This window comes from Pinus tabuliformis, chromosome X, assembly GCF_031772625.1.
Source record: "Pinus tabuliformis cultivar Carrire ecotype Pingquan chromosome X, CPIR1, whole genome shotgun sequence".
Classification (NCBI taxonomy): domain Eukaryota; kingdom Viridiplantae; phylum Streptophyta; class Pinopsida; order Pinales; family Pinaceae; genus Pinus; species Pinus tabuliformis.
This window is the reverse complement of record NC_142308.1, coordinates 316,486,010-316,510,258: the sequence shown is the minus strand read 5'-3', so window position 1 is coordinate 316,510,258 and position 24,249 is coordinate 316,486,010. Positions and strand designations below refer to the sequence as shown.

The 24,249-nt window shown below is 39.5% G+C and overlaps 1 protein-coding gene and 1 pseudogene across 1 annotated transcript; both read right to left on the bottom strand.

The window, feature by feature from the left end:
- Positions 1 to 18,478: 18,478 nt before the first annotated feature.
- LOC149139694 (short-chain dehydrogenase reductase 2a-like) lies at positions 18,479 to 23,217 on the bottom strand (annotated as a pseudogene).
- LOC149139695 (uncharacterized) lies at positions 19,142 to 20,926 on the bottom strand. The gene is made up of 2 exons (XM_089448388.1): positions 19,643 to 20,926; positions 19,142 to 19,147 (listed from the first exon to the last, which is right to left on the bottom strand). Exons 1-2 carry the CDS (start codon positions 20,924 to 20,926, stop codon positions 19,142 to 19,144), a joined length of 1,290 nt encoding a protein of 429 aa, XP_089304514.1.
- Positions 23,218 to 24,249: the final 1,032 nt, after the last annotated feature.

The following is a 24,249-nucleotide window of genomic DNA, read 5'->3' as shown; positions in this document are numbered from 1 at the left end:
GCCTTGCAACTTCAACTTGAATTTTCCACGACTAATGATTCTAGCCTTCCTGTCATCCCTTAAGAATACAACACCACCATAATATTTCTCATACTCGTAGAACCACTCTCTATGCGGAGTGAAGTGAAAGGATGCACCTGAGTCAATCAACCATTCCTCATGATCTACATGTGTACTTGAAGAAGAAGCCAAGTACACATCCCCACCTTCACCTGAGGTGGTTTTTTCCTCTATAGAAGGAGCATCATCAAATCCCTTTCCTTCCTCGGGAACTTTAGATTTACAGTCCCTTTTGTAGTGTCCTTCCTTTCCGCATTTCCAGCACACCTTTACAGATTTTCCTGGAGATTTAGATCTCCCACTCGAGGACTTATTTTTGTTTTTGTTCTAGGACTGTCCTCGAACAGACAAGGCATCACCATTTTGGCTCTCCATACTTTTCCGTATCATCTCCTCAGTCAACAAGGATGAGACTATTTCATCAAACTACAAGGCAGTTAAATTGCTACCTATTACAACAATGAGACTGTCCCATGAATCTTGTAGAGAACACAACAAACTGATGCACTTATATTCATCTGAAATTTTAATATACACAAATAATAACTGGCTCACCACAGTATTACATGCGTTCAGATTCTCTGTCACTGAGTCTCCATCATTCATCCCCAGGTTATAAAACTTCTTCCATAGGAAAAATTTACTCACTAGAGACTTAGATTGGTACAAATTCCCTAACTTGTCCCACAAAGCCTTCATCGTAGCTTCCCCTGATACATTCAACAATACTGAATCTGAGACACACAATTGTATTGTGATTTTTGCCTTCCGATCCAACTTCTTCCAGTCTTCATCAAACATTGTCATTAGTTTAATACCCGAATCTACTGCGATCCACTGATCTCTATCTACCAACAAATCCTCCATCTTGAGTTTCCACAACTCAAAACTCTGACCATTAAATTTCTCGATCTCTATCTTTCCACTACTCGCCATCTTCTTTATCCACAAGAATCAATTCTGCAGATCTCCCACTGAACAGGGTCTACCACAAGCCCGAGCAAAAGCCCTTAGCATCAAAGGTGTCCCTTTGAAGCCAAAACAACTCTGATACCAAATGTAGGTTTTAACCTCGTACAGAAATTACCTGCATATGAATTCTAAAAATATAAAATGAACAATGGCAAGAGCATAACACATAAAACAAATATGCATAGAGATTTTCCCCTAGATCCCAAAACTGGGACTACCAGATTGATTTTTCTTTATGTTCCTTTCAATGTTGCAATAAATATATGTACTTGTCGAAGCATCCATAAACCCCAATCCATTAACCCTAGATTAAAACATAACAGTAGTTCCCTTGACCGGATCTATAAAATACCATGGACCAAAAACCATCACACCCAAAACCATGTGTGAAATCCATGCACAAAACCATAGGTAGGTCGACCCACCTAATATAGGGTCCAAAAAAAAAACTCTCCGGGTGCTGCTCTGGACTCTGTAGAGTGGGGCTACTTCCTCGCTATGCCCAACGCAACAAAGGGGGGAATCTACCCCCCCGTTCAACTAATGGCGTTAGTCATGGAAATAATATAACACAACTCAACATTCTCCCACTTGTTGTTTTCTTTCCACAGGGGGCCACAGGAGATCTAAGTCATTGATCCATCCCTACAACGCCCATTATTTCTCTACACCAAGAGAACTTCTCAGTGCTCACAGACTTTGTTAATGCATCTGCAAAGTTCTTCAAAGTGTCTACCTTTACCAGCAACACCTTTTTATCTTCTACAATATCCATCACAAAGTGATACTGAACATCAATGTGGTTTGTCTTTGAATGATAAGAAAGGTTATTTACCAAGAGAATTGCACTTTGGCTATCATAGTCTACCCTTATATCTCGATGTACTAACCCCATACTTGAACACAATCTCTGGAAGCAAACTGCTTCCTTGCTTGCATGAGTGGCTTCCATGTATTCTGCCTCTATAGTTAATAGTGCCACTACAGATTGTCTCTTACTCATCCAACTGACTGCACCTCCAAATAGGTTAAACACATACCCACTTGTAGATCTTCTCTAATCTAGATCTCCACCCCAGTCTGCATCAACAAAGCCACGGATGTCCAAAACTCTGTCCAATCCTAGTCTTCCTTGGTAGCACAAACCATAATCACTAATGCCACACAAATACCTAAAAACCTGCTTCACTGTTGTCCAATGCTCCTTCCTTGATTTTGACATAAACCTACTGAATACTCCCACTGCATGTGCAATGTCTAGTCTAGTACAGACCATCTCATACATCATGCTATTGACTACACTTTCATATGGAACACGGAACATGCCCTCTTCCTCTTCTTCTGTCTTGGGACATTATTCAGCAGATAATTTTACACCTATAGGAATAAGAACCTTCACCGGTTTACTATCCTGCATATTAAACCTCTGCAATATTTTCTCGACATACTTCCTCTGGTTTAACCAAAGCTTCCTCTTTGCCCAATCTCATTTAATTTCCATGCCCAAAATATAGTTTGCAACACCAAGATATTTCATGTCGAATTTGGAGGACAATTGGGTCTTCAAATCCTGGATAACTTCTTTGTCATTTCCAAGCAGCAACATATCATCCACATACAAGACCAGATAAATAACACAGTCACCAATTAATTTAAAATACACACAGTGATCTTCTTTTCTTCTGGTGAAGCCAAGTCCCCATATAAATGTATCAAATTTATGATACCACATCCTTGGTGACTGTTTTAACCCATAGAGAGAATTTTTAACTTGCATACCAGTTCTTTCTTACCCTTCACCACAACGCCTTCAGGTTGCTTCATGTAGATATCTTCTTCTAGATCCCCGTGAAGAAATTTTGTCTTCACATCCATCTATTCTACCTCAAAATGAAAAGCAACAACAACATATAAAAGTAATCTAATAGAAGCTACCTTGGCAATAGGAGAAAAAATATCACCAAAATCTATTCCCGATACCTAGGAATAACCTTTTTCTACCAACTAAGCTTTGTATTTCTCCAACTTTCCTTCTGCATTCATCTTCTTCTTGAACACCCATTTTCTCCCAATGGGTTTCCTTCCATCCAACAAGTCCACTAGATCTCAAGCCTCATTTTTGTGTAAAGATGCCATTTCATCAACCATGGCCTCTTTCCAGAGTTTTCCATCCTCTGAATCTGCTGCTTCCTTGACAGTTCTGGGATCATCATCAATAATAGATAAAGAAAATTTTTAATAGAAAGCATATAGACTATACCTTTCTGGTTGCCTTCTTTATCAAACTGATCTTCTCACAACCGGAGTTTGTGGCTCTTCATCTTCTGATTCCTCTTCTACTGTAGAGTCTGATTCTTCCTCCTTTAGCTCAAACTCTATCTTCTCAGGTTCCTTTGGTAGGAATTCATGACATATTTCACCTCTGTAAACAACACATCTCGGTTGTACACAACCTACCTTGTTACTGGCTTCCAAATCTTATAACCTTTTAAACCATCCTTACACCCAATAAATATGCACTTTTCAGATTTACTATCCAACTTTTTTCTTTTCTCCTTTGGAACATGTACATATGAATCACATCCAAATACCCTCAGATGTGAAAGAGAAGGTTTCTTACCAGTCCATACATCTTGTGGAGTCTTATCCTCCAACGCTGATGAAGGTGATCTGTTGACTAGGTAACATGCAGTCTCCACCACCTCTACCCAGAATTCCTGTTCTAACCCGACAGCACTCAACATTCTTCTTGCCCTTTCCATCAATGTCTTATTCATTATTTTCACAACTCCATTTTTCTCAGGTGTGTATGGAGTAGTCTTCTGCCATGCTATACCAAACTTCTTACAGAACTCTTCAAATTCCTTCTTGCAAAACTCTCCATCGTTATCTGTCCTCAACACCTTTATCTTCTTCTCTATCTGGTTTTCCACCCAAGCCTTAAATTCTTTAAACCTGTCAAAGACTTTAGATTTCTTCTTGAGGAACTATATCCATGTATTCCTTGAGAATTCATTTATAAATGATACATAGTACACAGACTTACCCAGTGATGGAACCGACACTGGTCCAAACACATCACTGTGCACAAGCTCTAATATTTGTTTCGCCCTCTTACCACTAGAGGGGAAACTCACCTGATTCTACTTCCCATATACACAATTTTCATAGAAATCAAAATCTAGAGAGATATTAGACATACCTTCTACCATACCTTTACCATGAAGTATTCGAAGGCCCTTCTCTCCAATATGTCCAAGCCTTTGATGCCATAGCATGGTCTTTTCTCCGGAGGCCACTATATTTTCTGCTCCATTTTGAGGAATCACAGAACTATTACACCCATCAATAACAATGCTACGTTGCAGATTGTACATATTTCCAATCTGAACTCCCTGCATCAATACTAGTGCTCCTTGAACCATCTTGCAAGTGTCTTTCTCGAACACCATTTTTACACCTGCATCATCTAGCTTGCTTACAGAAATCAGATTTATAGCTAATGCAGGAATATGAAAAACACCCGGAGGTGTTCTAATCCTTCCACCTTGCAAATTCAACTTGACTTTTCCACGACCAATGATTCTATAATTCCTGTCATCCCCTAAGAAGACATCACCACCATCATATTTCTCATACTCGTAGAACCACTCTCTATGGGGAGTGAAGTAAAAGGATGCACCTGAGTCAATCAACCATGCCTCATGATATACATGTGTACTTGAAGAAGAAGCCAAGTACACATCCCCACCTTCGTTTGAGGTGGTTTTCGCCTCTGTAGAAGGAGCATCATTAGATCCCTTTCCTTTCTCAGGAACTTTATATTTATAGTCCCTTTTGTAGTGCCCTTCCTTTCCGCATTTACAACCCAGCTTTATAGGTTTTCCTGGAGATTTATATCTCCCTCTAGATTTAGATCTCCCACTCGAGGACTTACTTTTGTTTCTATTCTGGGACTGTCCTTGAATAGATAAGAAATCACCATTCTGGCTCTCCATATTTTTCTGTCTCATCTCCTCGGTCAGCAAGGATAAGAATATTTAATCAAACTGCAAGGTCGTTGCATTGCTACCTATTACAACAACCAGACTATCCCATGAATTTGGTAGAGAACAAAACAAACTGATGCACTTATATTCATCTTAAATTTCAATATCAACAGATAATAACTAGCTTACCATAGTATTAAATGTGTTCAGATGCTCTGTCACTGGGTCTCCATCTTTCATCCTCAGGTTATACAACTTTTTCCGTAGGAACAGTGTATTCACTAGAGACTTAGATTGGTACAAAGTCCCTAAATTTCCCACAAAACCTTTGTTGTAGCTTCCCCTGATACTTTCAACAATATTGAATCTAAGACACACAATCGTATTGTGCTTTTTTCCTTGCGATCCAACTTCTTCCAGTCTTCATCGGACATTACCGTTGGTTTAGTACCTGGATCTACTGCGATCCAATGATCTTTATCCACCAACAAATCCTTCATCTTGAGTTTCCACAACTCAAAACTCTGACCATTAAATTTCTTAATCTCTATTTTTCCACTTTTCATCATCTTCTTTCACCACAAGAATTGATCCCGCAGATCTCCCACTAAACAAGGTCTACCATAGGCCTGAGAAAAACCTCTCTGTCGAAAAGATGTCCCCTTGAAGCCAAAACAACTCGAATACCAAATGTAGGTTTTAAGCCCTTATAGAAATTACCCGCTTATGAATTCTGAAAACAGAAAATAAACAATGGCAAGAGCATAACACATAAAACAAATATACATAGAGATTTCCCCTGTATCCCAAAACTGGGACTACTAGATTGATTTTTCATTATGTTCGTTTCAATGTTACGATACATATATATGCATGTCGCAACATCCATAAACCCCAATCCATTAACCATAGATTAGAAGATAACTGTAGTTCCCTTGACCGGATCTACAAAATCCGATGGACCGAAAACCATCGCACCCAAAACCATGTGCAAAAAACATGCACAAAACCATAGTTAGGTCCACCCACCTAATATAGGGTCCAAAAAACAATTTCCACGGGACACTGCCTCGGACCCCCCCGACAAGGAGGGCTTCTACCTTGTTACACTTGGCACAACAAATGGGGGGCTCCGCCCCCCCTCTTACCCCCCAGTTCAACTATTGGGTCTAGTCATGGAAATAATATATTAGACACCCAACAATAGAGAGGGACAAGCCATTAGAAGATGGACCAAGGACACGTAGCCCAGACGGGGTGAACTCCTTCATCACGTGCTTTTGTGATACTGTTTTGGTGATGTTCATGTCTGTTATATGTTGTTGTTCAATCATTTGTTTATGTTAATTTGTACATGAAATCTACATAAAATCACTCAAAAACTCATGTTTAAACTTGCAATTAACCTCATAAATCCTTAAGCACTTTCAACATATTCTAAAAAGGAATTTAGTACAACAAACTAATTATCCCATTTAGATCAAGTTTAGTATCAGAGCTCTTAGTTTTGTTTTTGCAAGAAGGATTTAACTGTTTGCAAGTGAAGGTCATGCTTACAAGGTTGAAGCTCAAGAGAGGAGAAGGGAAGTTGATTGAAATTCCTGAAGTTGGGTAAAGGAGAAGGAGTGCAAGGTTACCACAATCTCCACCACCATTTCTTCCTCAAGTTGTAGTTGAGGCTTCAATGAACATGTCACATAAAGGAGAGCCTGCAAATATGACAAAGGATGAGAAGGTCTTTAGGAAGACTTTCTTTGACATGAAAAAGATGGTGAAAGTCCTCTATGAAGAGAGGAATACTAGACTGTAGGGTGAAAGCTCCAAGCCTGCAAAAGGAGAAGATTCTTCAGGAGGAGGTGGAGGTAATGGAAATGGAGGTAAACCTCCACCCTATATACCATCTTATTCATATTCATCTTCATAGGCATCTTCACCCTCTTCCACTAATATAACCCTTTCTCATACTCATCAACATACCTCAAAAGGAACTAGAAAAACACCCCTGTTAGAAATTGATGTTAAATTTGAACTGCCCATGTATAATGGTGAAGTGAATGCAAAGAAGCTTGACAATTGGGCTCGTTAGTTGGAGGTCTATTTCAGAATTCAAAACCTTAAATACGATGACATAAAGATTCGGCTAGCTTCCTCGAGGATGGAGGGTGCAACACTAGTATGTTGGGAATCCAGGACACAAGAAGAGATAAAAAAACATCGTAAGATCTCAATTTCTTCGTCTGATTTCATTGCTACAATTAAAAGACAATTTTACCCTCTAGCATATATGCAGAAATCCATCATGATTTGGCAGAACTTTAGACAACTTAAAGGTCAAAATTTGCAAGATTACACCCAATAATTTAGAAGAAGGTCTCTAATGTTAGGTGTAGATTTGCAATCACAAGACACATTGTTGAAGTATATAGGGGGTTTAAATAGTTACCTTAGGTATACTATCCTTATGTTTAATCCCAATAATCTAGATGAGGTGTGTGTGCAAGTCACTCATCTTGAGGCAAGAGGAAAAAATACATCGGAAGAGGGTAGTAAAAATCCATTTAAGGGTAAAGGAAAAGAAAAGAGTTTCAAAGGGAAAGGAAGAAAAATGCATCCATTAATAAGGAAGGAGAGAAATTAACATGCAAGAATTGTTCCAAAGAGGGTCACAATGAATCTCATTGTTGGAAGCTTCATCCTGAGATGAAACCAAAGAAATTCAACGACAAGGGAAAACAAAATACAACTGCAACCACTCAATAGGATTTGGGATCTCGTTCAGGCGATGAAACTAAAATTACAACCATGGGTGTGCAAGGAAAATAATCCATTGCTAGCACTAGTACTTCAAATTTACACAGTTAAACTCCAAATGAAAAGAAGAGGATATAACTTTTTCACATAAGGGTAATCTCAAAAAATAGAAAAAATGATCCTCTTTTCGATGTGCCTCTCAAGCCAATCTTATCTTTGAAAACATTGTCAAAATTTTAAACTTGGAAACCATTCCACATCATAAACCATATCCATTAGGATGGGTGTGTGACAATGCTCAATTGCAAGTAACTAGAAAGTTTCAGGAACCAAAGGGATTTCCTCCCAAGAGAGGAATCCAACATGAGATACAGTTACAGCAAGATAGTCCTCTTCCTAACATTGGCATGTACAGGATATCAGTGATGGAAAATGTAGAAATTAGAAAGAAAATTCAAGAGTTGCTGGATAAATGGATCATCGGGCCAAGTTCTTTGCCATGTGGGTCACCTATTGTTTTGGTGCCAAAGAAGGATGGAACATGGTGCATGTGTGTGGAATTCCATGCATTAACAAGATTATGGTAAAGAATCGTTACCCACTACCTAGAATAGATGATTTACTTGATCAATTTAAAAATGCAAAGTATTTTACTAAGTTTGACTTAAGGAGTGGCTATCATCAAATTAGAATCGCTGAAGGAGACATTTGGAAGACAACATTCAAGACAAAACAAGGTTTGTTTGAATGGCTAGTTATGCCTTTTTCTTTATGTAATGCACCTTCTACCTTCATGCATGTGATGAATGATGTGTTGAGTCCATTTCTTGATGATTTTGTTATAGTATACTTAGATGACATATTGATTTTCAGTAAATCTCATGATGAACATGTCATGCATGTGAGAAAAGTACTTGATATCTTAAAGAAAGAACAATAGTATTTAAAGATGTCAAAGTGTGAGTTTGGAAAAACTTCTTTAGTTTACTTGGGTCATATTGTTGTAGGAGGTGAGTTGAAAATAGATCCCTCCAAGGTTTATGTCATTTTGAATTGGCCAAGGCCTAGGACAGTTACTGAGGTAAGAAGTTTTTTGGGAGCAACCCAATATTGGAGGAAATTCATTGCTAACTTTTCTTCTATAGCAGCTCCTTTGCATGCATTGAATAGTGTGAAGAAGGTTTTTTATTGGGGAGGAAAACAACAAATGGCCTTTGATGCATTGAAGGAAAAGATCAGTTCAGCTCCAGTACTTGCACTTCCAGACTTGAGATAGTCATTTGAGATCCAGACTGATGCTAGTGACTATGCCATGGGTGTAGTCCTCATGCAACATGGTAAGCCTATATGTTTTCATTTGGAAACTTTCAATGGTGCAATGATTAATTATCCTACATATGACAAGGAATTGTATGCATTGGTACAAAGTGTGAAAGAGTGGAAACGCTACTTGTTGGTAAGGAAACAATCATTCACATTGATCATCAACTATTGCAATTCTTGCAATCTCAATCTAAGTTGCAGCAATCAAGGCACTTCTGATGGATGGGTTTTCTTTAACAATTCCACTTGGTAATAAGGTATAAGAAAGGTATCTACAATAAAGTTGTTGATATGCTTTTTAGGCCTATTATTACTGCAGTTACTTTACTCAAGCATAATTTTGTTTTGCATGAAAGTTATATTGAGCAGTATGCATTAGACAATGACTTTCAGGATGTTTATGCAAGCTTGAGTCAAGGTAACAAAGTAGAGGAATGGGATTATCATTTGCATGATAATTTGTTGTACCATCTTGGTAAGCTTTGTATTCCACAGGGAGAAAGGGTCAACATCATAAGAGAGGCACATACTTATCTTATTGTTGTTCATTTTAGTGTAAGTAAGATGGTGGCACATCTATAGAGGTGTTGTTATTGACATCGTATGCTTGAAAGTGTGTCACATTTTATTAAAGGATGTTCATTATGTGTAGTCAGTAAGCCTAGCAATAGGAAGTTAGGATTATACACACCACTTCCAATACCTTCAAGACTATGGGAGAGTGTTTCTATGGATTTTGTAGGAGGTCTTCCATTGTCAAAAAGAGGTCATGATTATTTGTATGTAGTTGTGGATAGGTTCAGAAAAATGTGTATTTTGATGCCATGTAAAAAGAAAATTACAACTGAACAAAATGCTCAATTATTCTTTTAGAATGTATGGGTGCATTTTGGATTGTCCACATCCATTATTAATGATTGAGATTCTCGCTTTGTTGGGAATTTTTGGTCAAGCTTGTGGGGATTCATGGACACCAAATTGAAAAAGAGTAAAACATTTCATCCACACACATATGGTCAAACAAAGCTGGTGAACAGGATAATGATACATCTCCTTCGTGGGTATTGCAACAAGAATCCTAATTGTGGGATGAACATTTGCACTACATTCAACATGCTTACAACTGGGCCAAGCACTCTTCAACTCAAACATCGCCATTTGAAGCATGTTTGGGATACTTGCCTTAGTCGCCTTTGGATTTAATTTTTGGAAAGGATGTTGCTATTGATTGTCATAGTGACATAGACAAAGAAAGAAGGTTCATTGAAAAAATACAATTGGTACACCAAAGAGTTCAAGAACAACTATAAAAGTCTAGCCAAGAAAAGTACAAAGCAAGGCACGACAAGCATCGTGTAGATCACAAGTTCCAAGTTGGTGATGAAGTTTGGCTTCACATTAGCAAAGAGAGGCTCCAAGGAGAAGGTAAACAACTGAAACCAATTAGATATGGTCCATTCAGAATTATGGAAAAGATTGGTGACAATGCCTTTAGGTTGGATTTTCCTTCATATATGCAAATTTATGTTGTTGTTAATGTTGAGCACTTAAGGTTGTATGAGCCTCTTTTGATTGAAGATCAAGGAGAAAATGTCCAAATTCCTTCCATTGAAGTTTTTTCTCCTCAATACCTTGATGAACTACAAAAAGACACCATTCTTGACAGAAGAACAAGGTCTTAAAAATGAGAGAGCGTGGACTACGTTCGAGTGGGGCTTAAGGGAACAAATCCTTCAAAACCCTAATGGATCAAGATTGGAAAGGTGAGAGAACTGTACCCTCACCTGCTGGACAACTGAAAGTGATATTTTGGGGTCCAAAAGGTTTCTAGTGGGGAGGAATGATCATGTGCTCAAAAAATAGCATACATCAAAGTTGTTGGATCGGTGTGGAACTTGAATGATTGTGTAATGCATGTCATCCTGAATCCAGCGCAACTCGTTTCGTGTGAAATAGACACCGTATGCTCCCAAAATCATATTCTGTTCATTTTCCTAAACAGAGAAATTTAAAAAAAAAATGCAGACAACCCAGTCAGTAGTTTGTACCATAGACGTGGCACTGACTAGGCATACCTATGTTGCAGGGTGACTGTGTAAGTGACTGCAAAACTTCGGCGAATGGCATGGTGCCAAGTGGCACGATGTGATTGGTTCAGATTTGGAAGATTTAATTTGGTTAGAAGGTGGCCAACCACACGCTGACACGTGGCCCAGCGAGAGGCCGCCACATGGTAGCCCAGGGGCTAGCAAAATGTTGGTTAAGGGTCTGGGCTGTAGCGACAAGGGTTGAACCTGCGACCTCCAAGCGACGTGCCACCCCATATGTCCACCAGTGGAGTGGAGAGATGGCTCAGTTGGTGGGGGCGGGCCGTTGGCCTTAGCCCCGGGCACGTGGCCCCCATATGGCCCGAAAATTTTGGATTCTACGCATTAGAGGCTATATTAAAACGTCCTATAATTTATCCCAAAAATCAGCGAAATCGATGCTTCTTTAGCACAATTTGGGCCGAATTTGTAGGATGGTGCTGGGTTTTGGGGAATTTGCAGTTTGATTAGGAGAAAGACTTGAGGAAGCCATAACTTCTTCAGTCAGAAAGAGGCTAGAAAGGCATTTTTGGGCATTCTAGAGCCATTAGAATAAGTTTCAAAGAAATCTGAGCATTGTAAGCTAATGTATTGACACTTTTGAGCATAACAGAGAGGCCAAGCCAGTGGAAGTTGGACCAAGGAGACGTAGCCCAGGTGGGGTGAACTCCTTTAGCATGTGCTTTTGTGATACTATTTTGGTGATTTTCATGTTTGTTTTATGCTATTGTTCAGTCATTTGTTTATGTTAATTTGTACATGAAATGTACATAGAATCACTCAAAAACACATGTTTAAACTTGTAATTAACCTCATGAATCCTTAAGAACTTTTAACATATTCTGAAAAGGAATTTAGTACAACAAACTAATTATCCCATTCAGATCATGGAGATGAAAACCCTGTGGGTGTAATCTGTCTGGTGGATCCATCTAGAATCATTGATTGTGCTTCAATGTCTTTGTATTCTCATTTGATGATCAGTCGTTAATGCAGGCTCTGATATTATTGTATGGGCATGTACTATGTTCTTTACTTAATAATGTAAATAAAAGGTACATTTCCATATCTCATTTGTGTTCTTATTTCTTGTTGAAAGTCTTTTTCTTTATTAGAATACTAAAGTTTGCTAGATCCATTGAAAATTATGAAGTTTGGGATCTTACATTGGTATAATAGTTGTGCATCTTACTAACCTAAGGGTTTTGTCAGTAAATCATATTTTTTTTTATTTGTAGGTTTGATAACTTCAGTGGGATTTCTTTTCACCCTAGCCAGCATTTTCCATCTTCGGTGGTACTTGAAATCACCCTAATTGGTCGATTAATTACCCTATTTGGTTCGTGAAGGTGATTTAAAGACTATTGTACAAGATCTACTCATCTGGAGCCATGATCGAACCCTTATAAGATCTAGAGGTCTGTTTGCATTGTCAAATCATTTAAGGGTCAATATTTAGCATCACATCACACTAGTGTTTGAAGGGGTGAGCATCACTTCTGGTTGGAATGGCAAGAGGCCATATTTACCAACAACAAAATCATACATGCGTGGTGTAGGTAGAGAAGCTATAAAAACAACATTGTGATTATGATAGGAGGTTGATAGTGTTTGTATTGTAGTTGTGTCAAGGGTGATATGGGCCACAAATAGCTTCGATATAAGATATACATACAACGACAACAAAATAAAGGATGATCTCTAAATCTGTAGCTGATTTATAAGCCCATAAGATCTGTCATCAATCACAAGATTGGCGTGTCTACAATTGTAACTGTCAACACTCCAGAGATTGAAAAGGGGCCCTTGACATGGAGTAAATGAAGGCGATTGTTGGAGGGTGTAGTTACTTGCTAAGAGAGATCTAGGTTGGGAGACCTCTTTAGGAATGAGCTGGTCATCTAAAGGTTGTCATATCGGTTTCTTATGTGCCCATCCATCCATTGTGAAGAAATCAGGCTGATAATTCATCATCATTTGTTGTGAGGGGCAAAAGGTTGATAGGTGAGACCACTGTGTTCCTGTCATACAAGCCAATATCATATGCATGTGCCACACACATTGATATCAAAGCTAATAGGCCACATAACCTTGTGCGATCCACCAGATCTCAGTTCGTGGAATCATACCTGCCAAACATTCTCTCTCATGCATGTGAATGAAATTTTTTTCCATTGTGTAGATGGAAGTGTGAAGGATCTGCAAACAACTGTTGTGGTCGTTTATCTGTCCTTTTGATTGTTCTTGTTCTAGGAGATGGGAATCACTGCTTGAGACCAGGATCACATGGCTACTACATTTGTCACATGGGAAGTCGAGTCCTCAACGCGTCAGTGGTGTAGATGTGCCAATTGAGAATAATCACAGTCTTGAATAAGGTGTCGACATATTGCAACAACGCTAATAGTCAACCCAACCAATCAATCTGAGGGCGTAAGGAGGTCATTATAACGGGTGCTCTAAAGCCAATGTTTAGTCACAGGGCCATAGGTTGGTTCAATCAACCAACATATCATTTGGGCAGGGCCGCACTGCCAACCTTAGGCCATGGACGCTTCATTGGGTCAACATCGATCTCAAGGGTAGTGGGCCAGGTGAGCTAAGGGAGTACTAACTAGGCTGGGTTGGTCCACCAACCTCAGCTAGTGAGCATGACAATTGGGACAACACTTATCACCAGGGCTAGAGGCCACCAGCTAGTGAGCAATAAGCCAGGCAAGGTGGATCACCAACCACTGTGTTGTGGATCAAGTGGGTCATGCTGGGGGCTATGGTGAAAACACTTGTGGGTAGTAGGCCAAGGGCATGTCAATGAGTGAGGAGCAAGGTCACAGGAACCATAAGTAGTATGTTGTGGGTGCATCGACCCTGTAGATGGGAATCGTAAGGGTTAGGTTGCCAACGAATTAAATGTGGCGTGGGCCATCTGTGGGCACATATGAGGGTGCATCAGCAGGCATGTGTGGTATTACATGGCCGCGAGTAGTGGGTCGTAGGCACATGGGTCAGGTAAACGGAGATCATAAGGACCATAACTGCCAACAATTATCCTAAATAATTTCGACTTAATCACTTTACAGTGGTAGCATTGAGGGTCGATAGGTCATGGAAGTTGTTTCAAAGGGAAAAAGGTCGAGTTCACCACACTGCAAGGTCAAAGCTCGAGAAGCCACTGAAAGTACTAAAGTTTGACCTAATCGTGCATTTGTTGACATCGAATTTTTTTTGGTACCATTTTATGTTTGAGTTAAGGATTTTAGTTTACATCATCTCACAAGAGCACCTTGGTGGAGATATAAGGGATTATGGGAGATGCAAAGTTTTATTGTATTGTATAAAATAAACAAATAAATAAAATTAAAATTATATATCTATATATATATATATATAATAAGAGGTGGGAAAATCATTTCTATTATAGATGGGAATCGTAAGGGTCAGGTTGCCAACAAATTAAATGTGGCGTGGGCCATCTGTGGGCACATATGAGGGTGCATCAGCACGCAGGTGTGGTATTACAGGGCCGCGAGTAGTGGGTCGTAGGCACATGGGTCAGGTAAACGGAGGTCATAAGGACCATAACTGCCAACAATTATCCAAAATAATTTCGACTTAATCACTTTACAGTGGTAGCATTGAGGGTCGATAGGTCATGGAAGTTGTTTCGAAGGGAAAAAGGTCGAGTTCACCACACTGCAAGGTCAAAGCTCGAGAAGCCACTGAAAGTACTAAAGTTTGACCTAATCGTGCATTTGTTAACATCGAATTTTTTTTGGGACCATTTTATGTTTGAGTTAAGGATTTTAGTTTACATCATCTCACAAGAGCACCTTGGTGGAGATATAAGGGATTATGGGAGATGCAAAGTTTTATTGTATTGTATAAAATAAACAAATAAATAAAATTAAAATTATATATCTATATCTATATATATCTATATATATCTAGATATATATATATATATATATATATATATATATATATATATAATAAGAGGTGGGAAAATCATTTCTATTATAGCTCTAGCTATTATCTTCCACGTTTTTGGCTATAATATCTTTGGGCCAAATTTGCTGAAGTGAAAAATTTGGGAAGGCATGATTGAAAGAATGTTGATGTAATCTCCCTATGAGGAATTCATGTATTTCTACATATTTTCCTACTTTGGTATGTGGGAAAATGGGTCATTTTGAGGAGAATCTAGAAAACACCCAAAGACTATTGATGAACTAGAGAAAATATATGGTCCTTTACAAACCAATACCTCCTTAGACAAAAATAATGGTCGAAGCAGAATAACATTTTTGAAAAGAGTCCATGTCATTCTACAATAGAAGCACCAATGGTAAGTGAAGGAAGGATAGGGAAAAGGGGATAAGATCTTCGCACTTGGATCTAAATTGTAACGAACAAATTCAGTCATAGACCTTCGTAAGTTGGAGGAATTAGACATGTGTCTATCCAGGATGGGGAAACCATAATGAAAGAAACTCAGTTGGGCACGCAAGCCATCTATGCTTGCATTAATATAACTCTGAGAGCATCCTTGTGAAGAGGCTAGGTTCACCATTTCCTCTTGTCTCAGCAAGATCATAACTTTAACTTCACCACTATCACCTTACAATAATGATATCATGAGGGAGATATTGCATCTAATAGTAGAAACCCTTCAATGGTTGAATAACATCGTGCTTCCTACCTTTTAGAAGCGATACAAAATTCTAGAACTCATGGCAAAGTTCAACTTTGCCACATTCATGTTGAATCTGGAATGTGACAACTTAATATTTTAGTTGCTTTGGACCTTTTACGCCGACAATACATCAATTCATCCCGACTGTTTCAAAACAAGCATGTAAAATATTGTGTCTTTGTTCTTAGAAGGAATTAGTTGTATCACTAATCGCTTATGATCTAGTCGAAAAGTTGGTCATGTAAAACATAAAATTTCTCAAAAGTATGCTGACTAAGAAGGAGCTAAAGAGGATTGATGGAGGAAGCAAGAACGAAGGAAACAAAACCTGTAGCAAGACTAAACTAAGAAGGAGAGGAATATGCTTTATCTACAAGGGACCTTGGGAATCTAACCATTCATGCCGAGGTGATAATAAGGAGGCAAAAAGGGAAGAACAGTTGGAGACCCTTCAGATCATGGGGATTCATCTATAGTTGGGTTCATTGGTTTTCATGAGAGCACCCATGAAGGATCCGAGCAGTCAAGTACATATGGTGAGCAACAACACAATGTTATTCAAAGAGACTTGCAAGGCAAGCCGGTGATAATCAACCAGCGTGACAAGCACTTAGAACTACATGGGTAAATGAAGGAGGAGATTAAGCATAATGATATGGTAGACCCTTGTACAACTGAGTCCATAGATATACAAGAGGACATCCATGAATAATATTAGTAATTAAGTGTAGATAGTCGTCCCCCAGTGCATCCATGTTTGACAACCAAAGAGGATGAAAAACGGATTGTCCCCACAGGTGGAGAAGGCCAAGGAGAAGACATTCAAGGAAACTTAAGTGAGGAGCTAGTAGTAGTGAACCAAAATGATGAGCATCATCAAGAGGGGCTACATGAAAAACATAGTATGTAGGATGATCCATTTCGAGAGAGTTGGTTAAAGGCTCAAGTTGAATTTGTGATAGTTGGGCATTTGGTGCAAACATATGCAGAGACATTCAACAGGGCACCAAAATTTCCAGGAGAGGACTATCGAGAAAATATTAATCATTTCAAGATAGATCTTATGATGTTGAAGCAAAGGGTTCAAACATTTTGAGGCAATGTATTACAGGAGAACAGGAAAATTGTGGAGCTCATAAGAGTATATGCCAAGTCAACATTCAAGTTGTTTAGGGCAGAGTTTAACAAATGGATCATGTTGAATGACTGTGTGGAGAAACATGAGTTGGGTATCGAGCAACATTAGTAAAGTATATTTTTTCCATGTGCATGTATTCATCCTTCCCACGAGATGGATTGGCGAGAGATTATGAGTTGGTACTCTATTGATGGGATGATTCTTAGGAGGATACTCGTAGCCAAGGGCACATCACAGCATGGTCCTCTAGGCATAGACAATGATGGAAGCCTGAGGTGGTATCATAGCCCGAAGACCCCAAGACTTGGGTGGCATTGGGATCCAAGTGGATCTATTGATGGTAGGGTAGATGAGAGGATTGTTTGGGATCTATGTATCGAAGAATCCATTCATGTTTGTTTAGCAAGGAAGCATAGGGTAGCAGAATGGTTTGTATGGGATCTTCATATCAGTATACAGATGTGTTTGCTATGGATAGATGTGGATTCCTTGAGGGCAAGTAATTTTGGGGTGGGAGGATTTGTAATATTCCCTTTTCATTATATGGTCAAAATGGACAAAATCTGTCCATGGTATTTTCCTTCATTTTTCGAGGGAAAACAATTAAAAAAAGTTTATAGAGAATCCATCAAGCCTATAAAAGGTGATGGGAGCTAGACATTTGCATTATCTTGAGTTTGTCTATCCTAATGTATCTTGTTGAGAACTTGGCGAGGCGAGTTCTAGTTTGATCCTGAGACGAAAACTCTACGAGTGTAATTTGTCATATAGATCCATCCAGGATCTACAATTGTGCTTCAATGTCTTTGTTTTCTCATATGATGAGCAATTATGCATGCTATTGTAGGGGCGCTGATATTATTGTACGAACATGTACTATTTTCTTTAGTTAATATTATAAATAAAAACTGTATTTCTAGATCTTGTTTGTATTTTTGTTTCTTATTAAAAGACTAAAGCCTCCTAAATCTATTAAAAATTCTGAAATTTAAGCTCTTACATAATAATAAAAAAGAATTATTATCATTTAAAAGGAGAAAAAGGAAAAGTAAAATAGTAATTATCTTACTTATAAGAGTGAAACCAAAATGTAAAGACAAAGTATCTTATATTATAGAGAATCCATTTCTTATCCAAATTGGCTAGTGCTAAAACTAGATAAGATGAGTTAGTGAATTCAAAACTCCACCTCGTTAAAATTTCCTAGCTAATCAAAAACACATTGCCATAATCTTTCTATATATATGTTGTGTTATGAAATTTTTTTATAAATAACAACCTCAAATTTATTTTTATTGATAAAGATATCCTTAAGTTGTTTGGGACATTGTCTTCAAAACTTGTGGATAAATTTGTTGTCTTTGTTCTTCATGTGTTATTTATTGATGTCTTTAATTAAGACATGATTATTGTAACACTCGGACCCTCTAGTTTCATTGACATATAGCATTAACAACGCTGATCATTAGAGCCTCCAAGAATGATTAACAACAGTGATTCCGCCATCCACCACAAGGTTATGCCCGCTAACATATTTAGCCTCATCGCTCGCCAAGTACAGCCCCGCCTCCGCAACGTCCTCCGCTTTAAGAGTCGCTCCTTCTAAGTTGGCGGAACTATTGCAGAAGGCCTCTACGGCGGCCATATCCTCTTCTGAAACAGCAGAAGCATTGCCTTGTTTCATGTAATTGACTGCAAGGGCTGTGGCCAAGCCAAATGGAGAGAGCATTAACTCTGATCCCGTATTTTCCAAGCTCAGCTGCTCCACTCTTAGTAAGCCCTATGATTGCATGCTTCGAGGCCGTGTATGAGTAGGGGGAAATTCCTCCCAAAATACCTGCAATGCTAGCAGTAGAGATTATGCAGCCCTTCTTCCGCGGGATCATCACGCGAGCTGCGTGCTTAATGCCCAGCATCACTCCTCTAACGTTTACTTTCATCACTCGATCGAATTCTTCCATGTCATACTCCGCTGCGCTTTTACTTGCAGCGATTATTCCTGCGTTGTTATACATAATATCGAGTTGACCATGTTTCGCCACGGCCAAATCCACCGCTGCGCTCACCTCTTCTTCTTTGCTCACATCGCAGTGCAGGTAATGTAAGATTTTGAGAAACACAGATAGATCTAGATCTGCAAAACAATAACAAGCTTGCAAGGCAAGGAAGAAAGCGAACAAGAATTGAGAAAAGAATGAAAGTAAATTCTACAATATGAGGTTTAGAATAAATACATAAAAGCACCTAAGTTAAGCTTAGTTGTGCATGCAATAACTAAAGCTAACTAAAGCTAAGTGTGCTTTATCTTATGCTAATGTGTATATGTGCCACATGCATGCAAGCAATAAGTTAACTGGACCTAATCTAGGTGCATGTACACCAACACAGCTAGTCTACAGCTAGTCTAAGTGCATGTGCATCAACACCCCCTTTAAGCATAACTTAGGTGAGTGTGATGCAATAATGAATGGGTCCCGGCAACACGGCCATTTTAGGTACCCATATACAATGCATAAAAAAAAAGAAAGAGGATGTCCTTGGGGGACAATGTGGCGGGGAGAGGCAACGACGAGGCGATTTGGGGAAAATTAAGGAACGCGGATTTCCCCTTGATGCTCAGAGCTGCTACGTCGTGGGCCCGAGCCGCCATCTCTGGTGTGGGGAACGTCCCCAGCCAAATTCTGGACTTCTTCTTGGGCTCTCGAATCTCTGAAACCCATCTGCCCCAACTTCTCATTCTCACGCCCCGGTAAACACGGTGACGCTTTTCTTTAATTCTCACCCCCTGCTCCTCATCTCCATTACACACGGCAGACTCCACTTGGCCAGGCTCGTCTGCGTTTTTAATCTCCTGTCCACGACGCTTACGCATTCTATTGTGCATTAATCTCCGCGTAGAATCGGAGGCGGAGCTTCCAGTGGAAGCGGATTCAGCCGCATTGAATATGGAAGGTATGCAGTTTCCGTCAGAGGAATCGGAAAATGAAGAGGAGTTTGTTAAAGCAGGAGGAGAAGCAGAATGTGCACATGGACTGCGGGCATGCTCATGTTCATCGAAACTGGCACGCGACGATTCTGTTGGTGTGGAGCGAATTGAGGTAGACAGAAGCTTGAACAGTGGAACAGCAATCCAATTTTCCTCTAACAGTGGGAGATAATCGCTGGTGAGAACGACCACACGACCTCCATTTATTATATCAACGTCCAATTTGGCTTCCTCGCAGTTGAAAACCAATCTTAGCTTCTCTCCTCCTTCGGACTCGGGAGTCGGTAGATTTTTTTCTTCCTTCAACTGAACAATTCCAGTCCCGGACTGGCTTTGTAGCAGGTGCTCCACCTTATCTTCCGCCAGATCCCATGCCCTTGATACGAATTCCTTGCTAAACCCATTGAACAGCCCATTCGAGCCACCCATCAGGTAGAAATCAGTGAACTCTCCCGATCGGTGGGCCTTAGATGTATCTCCGAGGAAGAGGATTTCCAAAACGTCAGATGGATTGTCATTGAACCACCAACTGATCACTCCCATGGGTACTGCAATGGCATCCCCTTTGCGGATTTTCACCACTCGTTCTGACTCTGCCTCCGGAATAAGTATCCCTGCAACTCCAGATCCTTGAAGCACATAGCCAACTTTTGAAGAGTCGGAATACTTTGGCAAAGCCAGGCCACGATGATTGAGAAGCAGCTTGGCGGCTCCAACTTTGGCTTCTGCTAGCATGCAGAGATCTGAACTTGCCCATGCATAATAAGACCCTCCTTCTGAACTCAGGATCTTCTTGGGCTCAGCCGGGGTCAATACTCTCTTGGGAGGGGCCTCTCGGTCATAGGCCTTGGCCGCGCCTTCTTCCTCGTCAAACGGAACCAAATCCCAAGTCTCGTTCTCAATGAGAGAGCTATATTCCTCATGCATGGCGGCTTCCCATTCAGGATGCCCATTTGCTTCTGCATAATTTTGTGGATCAGATCCATGCATTATATAAGCATGCATGGGCATGGATGGCTCCATAGTTAAGAGTGCTTGCGGATCTTCCTCAAATAGAGGGATAGAGGCAGGATCATCAAAGATATCACTCATGCTGCGCCATTTTTGTGCAGAAGTCTGATCTCGATGTTCAACAACTGGTGGTCTAACAGGGGTTTGAGGAACAAAATCAGAAAATGTATACAGACGAGATTGATCATTTACCTTGCCAGATGCAATCTTCAAATTGGTTTGCATGTCATAAATGCTCACGGAATCTGGGGTAAATTCCACTTTCCTTCCGCTGCCTGTGTGTGTCATCTGATACACTGAGAGAAGATTCACAGCAAGCCTTGGAGTATGCAAGACATTTTCAAACCTTCCATCTTCGAATTGCACTCTTCCTTGCCCAGTTGCTACAACTGCAGAATTATCCCCCATGAGGATGGGAGGACCTGAGTATGCATGTAAAAAAGAAAAGGATTCCTTTGAAGAAGCCATATGATGTGAAGCTCCTGAATCGATGATCCATTCTTGTGGTGCAGAATGAAGAGCAATCAAAGCATGCCCGTTACCTCTTGGATGACGTGCTTTTTCTCTTGGATCGGGTGTTTTTTCCTCAGACTTCTTCTTAGCATTCTCAGGAATGTGGTCTTCAAGATTGTATTGCTGGAGTGTCTGTGCCATAAGATCTATAGTCTTCTTCATGCATGCAGATTCAGGATGAAAACCACGGTGGCAATAATTGCACATTGATTTTCCTTTCGTTCCTTTCCTTTCCTTAGAGCCAGTTGATCCATCAGGGGGTTTGGGATTTGCCTTTCCTTTTGCATGCACAGTAAGTGCACGCGCTTTGGAATTTTTAATTGTGCCCATTTTGATGAGCTTATCTTGCTCATGCATCAAGGACTGAATAAAAGAATCCAGTGAGGGCATCTTCCAATCTGCACCAGTTGCAGATCTGACTGTGTGGAATGTAGAAACGAATACTGCATACTCTGGACCAAGTTTTGATAAAATGGAAAGAATCAACTGCTTTTCTTGCTTGGATTTGTCGATCCCGCATCCTTTCAGCTGCACCAACAAAGCTTTATACCTTGTGAAAAAATCTTGAATGTTCTCAAAGTTTCTCGGATCTAATGAGTTTAACTCATTTTCGAGAATGTGACCTTGCATTTCATCTTGTTTTCCAAACAATTCTTCCAAAATTTTCCATACTTCATTTGGAGTTGAACATGATTCAACATGAAATAGCAGTTCTGGAGAAATAGATAAACATAGGATGCCGAAGGCCTCGTCCATGCGATTGAAATATCTTGATTTCTCCACTGCCGATGTTGGTTCAACTTCCGTTTCCATGGTTATTCGAAATAAGCCTCTACTTCTGAGATGAAGTTGAATCTTTGGCTTCCATTCGAAATAATTATATGGAGTGAGAATTGCTGATTGTGGAAACTCCAATTTAGACTCCATTCTTTGTTGTTGCTTCAATCTTCTGAACCTGCAAATAAAATTGCTTGTGCACTGATTACAAATCCCTGTGCTCTGATACCATGTAAGATTTTGAGAAACACAGATAGATCTAGATCTGCAAAACAATAACAAGCTTGCAAGGCAAGGAAGAAAGCGAGCAAGAATTGAGAAAAGAATGAAAGTAAATTCTACAATATGAGGTTTAGAATAAATACATAAAAGCAACTAAGTTAAGCTTAGTTGTGCATGCAATAACTAAAGCTAACTAAAGCTAAGTGTGCTTTATCTTATGCTAATGTGTACATGTGCCACATGCATGCAAGCAATAAGTTAACTGGACCTAATCTAGGTGCATGTACACCAACACAGCTAGTCTACAGCTAGTCTAAGTGCATGTGCATCAACAGGTAAGTGGCCGCAGGGGAAAGAGATTCGGCCAGATTTTTGCCGTCTTCGTCTGCAATGTCTGCGATTATGACTTTGACTCCTTGCTTTGTGAAGAGCCGAAGGATGGCTTCTCCTATGCCCGCTGCCCTACCCGTTATTATTGCTACCTTGCCCTCCAATCTGCATTCAAAGATCATTGGCATTCAAAGGTCGTTGGCTAGAATCTTGAAACCGCATAAATTCGGAGAATTGAATTCTAAAACAAAAAACAAAAACCGAAAGAGCAATTCTGCGATGCTGTGATATTACCGTCGCTGTGGTCCATTAAAGCTCAGATTGCCAACACAAGAAGCCGCTGCATTAAGCTCTTCGTTAGACATGGTTGAGGAGCGAGATTGGATAATGACACAGGAAACAGATGACTAAAGAGTCAGTATTATGGAGAAGCAGGGCGTTGCAGGCAGGGTCGTCACAATGAAATCAAGCAATTATTGTAATGAAAATAATTGCCATGTTCTGACTTGGGGACAAGGAGGAAAGGGAATGTGGATATGCACAACTATATATAAAGCAATCATATTACTCAAGTTCAGAAAAGAGTAAGGCAAAAATAGACGTAGATTCAATTGAGCTAGTCAATAATAAAGCTAAAGAAAATACATATAAGAGGGATAGAGTGAAGGTGAAAACCTTAAGGCTGTAGGAAAAAAACATAAGAGGAAGAAGATTGAGCTCTCCTTGAATTGATAGCACCAACAATTTTAAGCTATCATTGGAGCATTTTAAGATGATAACGTTGAGATTGGAAGGTACTTGTAAAAGGACAAATTGACTACAGTGTCAAGAAAGAAGAATGGAAAAAGGAAACTAGTTAGAAGGATGGCCATCGCTGATTTAGTCTTGAATCTTGGTCTATGATTAAATGCACAATAAACATATTTCGTATAAATTTTGATGATTTTCATAAAAGTCCTCTTTTCTTTAAAATAAAGGGCATGTTCCAAAGATAACTATCTTGTAAGTTCAAAGATCACATGCGGGTACTTAGACATTTTGTCAATGGTGGCGTAGCTCATTCAAGGTAATGAAAAACAAAGAGGGGAGGAATATACAGAGAATAAGACAAGGTTGTTCAAAAGTAAGCAGACAAAGAGACTGTAAAGAAGAGCGTGGAACCACCAAATGATGGAACAAAGGAGGGTGACACAAAAGACAATTGAGACAAAAAGATATCATTAAAATCAATCGTATGAAATTTCTCATAGATAAACCGCAAAAGACAATTTTACCTTCAATGCAGAGAAACCTTCCCATGCACATCACAGTGAGCTAAAATTTTGATATAAAGATGTGCGGAAAGAAATATCCTGATAAAATGTCCCATTAAAGACTAGGCTCTATGTTCTCAGACT

Excerpts from the sequence above, each read along its gene's own strand:
- LOC149139695 (XM_089448388.1), bottom strand. The coding sequence starts at position 20,926 with ATGCATGAGGAATATAGCTCTCTCATTGAGAACGAGACTTGGGATTTG.